Here is a 6,000-nt window from a genome sequence, read left to right as displayed (position 1 = left end):
GGTCAGAACCTTGCTGTGAGGTTGGCTCCGGGGCGATGGTACTGTCCGATCCTTTCCTCGGTCCTGGTTCATCCATCGCGGTGGGCTGGCCTCCTCGGTCTGCGGTGGGCTCGTGAAACATCTCCGTTGTGACGTTCGTCGATGGTGACTGACTGGCTTCTGGCAGTGGAGTGGGGCTGGCGGTGAAGTCATCCTCCGCGGGGCAGATGGTAAACGGAGAGTTGTCGTTTACCAGCACCCACTCCACAAGTGCGGCGAAGTCCTTCTGAGGACCGCTCCCTGGGAGGCGTGCCCGGGACCGCTCGCTAAGGCTGGAGATGTAGAACATGCAGAGCTAGCGGTCTGGATAGTGTGTGAGGCACGCCAACTCCAAAAAATCCAGGGTGTGGGATTCCAGGGAGCGGTCCCTCTGCTCCAGCCACAAAAGGGCAACAGCGGGATCCATGGTGACAGAGAAAGGGGAAAAAATAAACAAAAAGAAAATCGCCGCAAAAACTGTATTGGTCCGTTCTTCTGTTAAGGTAGCTGCTGGTGTAGAGATGAGGCTGATACGGATTTCCACAACTATAGACAATACTTTAATGAACACGGGCAATGAGTAACCAAGGAATAACCAAACATACACTTAACATAAACAGCGTCTGACAACAACGAGAACAGACAAGGAGTGAATGGGAACACAGGGTATAAATACAGATGACTAACAAAGGGAGCTAAACAAGGTGATGGGATGACTAACAAGACACAGGTGAATCAAATGAACTAATCAACAGCACGGGGAAACTAGGTCACAGGGGAAGACAAACATGGGGCTCTGTAACAATTACTTCTTTCAGCATAAAACAATTTTAGTAAAGTAAAGTGAATTTGGTGTTGTTTATGTCTTCTCACAATAACACTGACACAGGCACTGAGGGTTTGAATACTGAGTTTAATATTGAGAAATTAAATTTCTTTGTGTCTGTTATTAGATAAGACAGACTATTTCATATGTAGTTAGACATGTTCAGAAGGGGATCAAAGGGTCATTGAGGGATTTAGGGTACTGGACTCTATTCACAGTCACATCCCCTCCATAGCAGGGGAGTTCTTGAAATATCATCGCATGAACACACTTATCTTCCCCGACTTTCACCTGAGAGAGAGAGAGAGCGAGAAAGAGAGAGAGAGAGTGAAAGAGAGAGATCAACACAGATTTATAAGTGATCTCTTCGATGTAAAACTCTGTTCACATTGATAGCAAACTATTGACATTTTGTTTTCATGATGGAATGCAAAGTTCTGCATTGAGAAAAAGGCTACAAATGCAGAGAAACAGTTATACAGTGATATGATTAATTTTACCTTTATGAGAGGACAAAAAATTAATAGACACATTACACCGGTTAAGGACACATTGCCACAGTTTCAAAAACCATAAAATACAAAACAAATCCATAAAATACCAAAGTAAAACAAAAAACTCTCTTACCTTGACCACATAGTTTACCCCTGCAACAATCTGAGAAGCAAAGCTTAAAGGAATGTAAACAGCAAAATTGGTTCCAGAGTTCGCCTCTATGTCTGACTTCACCTGAATAAACAAATGTACATTTTATATTCATCTATATTATTATTATTTAAATAAGACTGAGTTTATTAGTCTCTAGGGAGTTACATCTATCATTCAGATATCAGACAACTTAGGCTATGTTAAAAGTATTGTGACATTAGAGTCCCCCTGTAGTCAATTATTTTATCCAATAAAACTCATCTTTGATCACCAAAATGACATTTTAAAAACAATTCATAATTCACAAATAGTATGAATGTAACTCTACACCCTTTCCTCATTTAATATAAACGGATCAATGAATATGCAAATTACCCCCGCCTCCACTCACTCACACCAGCTCATAGAGTGCACTGTTGCTGTAGAGACGAGCAAGTTGTTGGTTGTATTGTGGATATTTAAAGAAAAAGCTTGCTTCACTTTGTATATTCAGTTTAACAGCTGTGCAACTGAACTGTTCATATTTTCTGATGCTTAAATTGTGTTTTAAATTATGAATTGGTAAAATGCCTTTCACTGATTCTTGAGAAGTGGGACAAAACAGGATGCAATATTGAAAAAAATAAACCTTATACTCAGGCAAATTAAACTACATTTATGTATCTTACATGTAATAAGCTACTGAGCAATGCTTTGATACAACCTCCCAACTTTACTCTTTTTAATCAAAATGTGCTTTTTACCTTGCCATCACTTATATTGTGTCAACACCGTCAGACAACAAAAACACAAATTAATTTTCACTCACATTATGCAAGACCTATAAAAAGTATAGTAAACACTCATTTTTACCAAGGCTGACAGAGGCCACAAAATAATACTTTCAATATGTGTATATATATTTATTATAAAGATTTTCATTTGTGTTTCTTTAAATTGGACTGTGAAATATAACTTTAACTTTATCTTTAACAAAAATCAAGATGATTTTAACATTTCAAAACCCATTCTCATGTTAGCAGACAGATTACATTTTTACCTATGACCAACAATTCCTAAACAAATATAAAATATCATAATGATATATCAAAATATTCATCTGACGGTGTTGACAAAAACCTGAATTTGTAGTCTTGTTAACTATCAAATACTTGAATCAATCAATTACTCTATTAAAACAAACACAACAAACAGTGAGTATGTTAACAAAACAAAAATAATGACTTTATTCAACAATATCTGTTATTCAACAGCATAGAAGAATGACACAGAAGCGAGGATACTGTTGAATAAAATCGTTATTTTTGTTTAGTTTTTGGGCACAAAAAGTATTCTTGTCTCTTCATAATATTGAGGTTGAACCACAGCACTTAAGTTGAACCACTTGAGTTTTAACGATGTCTTTAGTACCTTTCTGGACCTTGAAAGTGGTGATTATATTGCTGTCTATGGACAAGTCATAAACCTCTTGGATTTCATCAAAAATATCTTAATTTGTGGTCTGAAGGTCTTATGTGGAACGACATGAGGGCAAGTAAAGGATTAAAAGATTAGTTCACTTTAAAATGACAATTAGCCCAAGCTTTACTCACCCTCAAGCCATCCTAGGTGTTTATGACTTTCTGCTTTCTGACGAATACAACTGGAGAAATATTAATAATCACCCTGATGCTCCTAAGCTTTATAATGGGAGTGCACAGAAACCACCTGTTTGAAACTCAAAAAAGTGCATCCATCCATCATAAACATACTCCACACAGCTCTGGGGGATTAATAAAGTCCTTCTGAAGCGAAGCGATGTGTTAAAAAAATATCCATATTTAACTAAGGAAGAAGCATTTTTAACTGTTAGAGTTTTACACTTTCTTCCTAAGTTGAATATGGAAGGCGGTCTGGCGGAAGCTAGATATTTTACTTCATAATGTGTTGAATATGAATATTTTTTTTTTACACAAATGCATCGCTTCAAGTCAGATGGACTTTATTAACCCCCCGGAGCTGTGTGGAGTACATTGGATGGATGGATGCACTTTTTGAGTTTTAAACAGGTGGTTTCTGTGCACTGCCATTATAAAGCTTATCGGAGCAGCAGGGTAATAATTAAATTAAGCCTAACTCTGCTAGAAGTGATGACTAATCCACAAAAGCAATATACGCTGTCAGGTCATATAGTTAGTATTAGTACAATATTAGAAAAACTATACACTATTTTATATTTAATATAATTAAAAATGACTTGAAAACCACAAAAATATGATGACTTCATGTTGAATGTCAACTCCGTCATTGGCCTGTCACCACCGTCAGACAGAAAATCTGACGGTGTTGACACTGACGGTGTTGACATATTTGCCTTTCTTTCACAAAACAAATGGAGTTCATGTAGTAGCCATTTTGTTTTCTCTGTTGATGCTATATGCTAATAGAACCTGCTTCAGGAGAAAAAAATAATCTAAAAATTTTGAATAATTTCCTCATGAATTGGAAGAGGGTGTTGACATATCATGGTTGTGACACAGGGAATATTAACATTAAGATTTAAAATATTCTAAAATTATAAAACTTACTAGAGCCTGTCTGACATTGATGTACTCTGCAGAGGTGGAATGTGGCAAGGGGGTCCCTCAGAGTGACAGCTGCCCCTGATATTCCCTGATATTATTACATTTTAATAAATGTCTGACGGTGTTGACAAAAAGTGGGGACACAACTTGGAAATCTTATAAAACATGCATGTGTCATTGAAAAACAATATTGCTCTGACATGAAATATTATCAAGTATTGCTTTTTATAAAACAAGCTTTTTCATCATTAAAAAAAAACATTTTTATCCATTTTATTGCATACAAATTTTTGAACCCTTCTCTGTGGACACACTGTTTTAGATGTAGTGAGAAGACAATAAGTGTTATACATTTGATATAATAATGATAAAATTAAATTGAAGGGGATAATTGTGATAAATACTTTCTATTATTAATCCCTCATAACATTTAAAATAGAAAATATTTTTATTTTTAAACCTAATAGCAGTTACAATTGCTGGACATGTTTTGTCCCATCTCTCAAGAATCAGTGCTTTGCAAAACGGTCTAAATCATTTGTTTGGACTGCTCTCTCACTCAATCACCTGAATCGATTTCTCTGTAAAACAAGTCATCAAAGATTAGTAATAATAATGTTAGCAATAAAACAATGAAAGTAATATGCAATAGCAATTTAATGTTGCCTGTCTCAGAGAAAAATAAATGTGAACATCACCTGAAAGAGAAATAAACAGATATGAGGAATTAATAACAATAATAATAACCTGGATTACATGAGTAGAGGTGCGGTACTGAGCCACAGGTGCAATCATACAATGGAGGAGCTGGGGATGGAGGCGGGTATAGCGAGTGTAGCGCAGCGATCAAGCAGCATCTGAATGCTGGAAGGTATATTTGAAAGACGCGGTCTAATCTGAAATGTATTCCTATTGAATAGTATGGATCAGCTGAATGTCAGCTGACATGTCTGCCAGAACTGACGCTATACGCTTGATTTCTGTCAGACCACTATCGTCACAGTTTATTAATGATAAAGAATGTTAGCAATAAAAAGATAGTAATATGCAATAGCAATTTAATGTTGCCGGTATGGAACTGTTCTGGGCAAAACTCCCCGCTCATTCAAGCAGCCATGCCTGGACAGAGCAGGGAGTGCAGCAATACATTTCCCCCAAAACAAACCATCCCCCAACCATAATATATATTAAAGGTAAATGAGCAGCCTTAAGTGAGTACGATTAATATGAATGCTGTGAATTGCACATAGCATCCTAAATGATCCAGCCGGAGGTGGTATGATTCTTGCAACAAGCATGCTGCTAAGTGCATAGCAACAAGCGTGTTGTCAATTGAGTATTGTGCACCTTGGCCGCAAGCATACTGCCAAAACATGAATCAGCAATAGTAAGAAGCATATTACTGAGCCCAGATGAGCCTTTATTGCAAAAAGCATGTTGCAAACCTAATTCGGATGGGCTTTCTTCTCTAATGGAGAAGCTTACACCCTTAGCGGCAGCAAATCTGATACAACAAGCATGTTGAAAATCACAGACTAGTTTTAACTAGTAGCAATCTGGTCAGGGAGCATGCACCCGTTGCCTAATACATAAAATAGGATGCAATATGATTGGAGAGCATAAGGAGCATAAAGCATAAAGTCTAAAACTGCAGCTTAAGTTTATAGTTTTAGTTTATAGTAGTGGAAATGACACTAGAAGCATTTGAAACAGGGCTTGACATGAACTTTTGTGCTCAACAGCCACTGTGGCTAGTGATTTTCCAAAGTTACTAGCCACTGAGCATTTTCACTGGCCACAATTTTGCTGTTGGGAAATTACATTTTATATGCTTAAAGTTGACTTTGGCATGCTTTTTGTTTAATTTATTTGGGGGCTGCTGAATGCATGTATGTAATATACTGACACATATTCAGTTTTTTACCCACCCGTTTTACGTCCACT

General features: G+C 37.0%; 1 protein-coding gene across 2 annotated transcripts in view; it reads right to left on the bottom strand.

Annotated features, from left to right (window-relative positions):
* Positions 1–568: 568 nt before the first annotated feature.
* LOC137034499 (lipocalin-like) overlaps positions 569–6,000 on the bottom strand; it is a 50,608-nt gene continuing 45,176 nt past the window's right edge. Inside the window, exons 6-7 of one of the 2 annotated variants that reach the window (XM_067407483.1) lie at positions 1,472–1,573; positions 569–1,135 (exon numbers count right to left, since the gene is read on the bottom strand). In XM_067407483.1, the coding sequence (XP_067263584.1) occupies positions 1,007–1,135; positions 1,472–1,573 (231 nt within the window). In that variant the 3' untranslated portion in view covers positions 569–1,006. The remainder of the gene's footprint in view (positions 1,136–1,471; positions 1,574–6,000) is intronic. The other variant, XM_067407482.1, reaches the window with a different exon arrangement.

The sequence above is a fragment of the Chanodichthys erythropterus genome, chromosome 13 (assembly GCF_024489055.1).
Source record: "Chanodichthys erythropterus isolate Z2021 chromosome 13, ASM2448905v1, whole genome shotgun sequence".
In the NCBI taxonomy this organism is placed as follows: domain Eukaryota; kingdom Metazoa; phylum Chordata; class Actinopteri; order Cypriniformes; family Xenocyprididae; genus Chanodichthys; species Chanodichthys erythropterus.
Note: the sequence above shows the minus strand (reverse complement) of the source record. Positions and strands in the feature narration are given on the sequence as shown.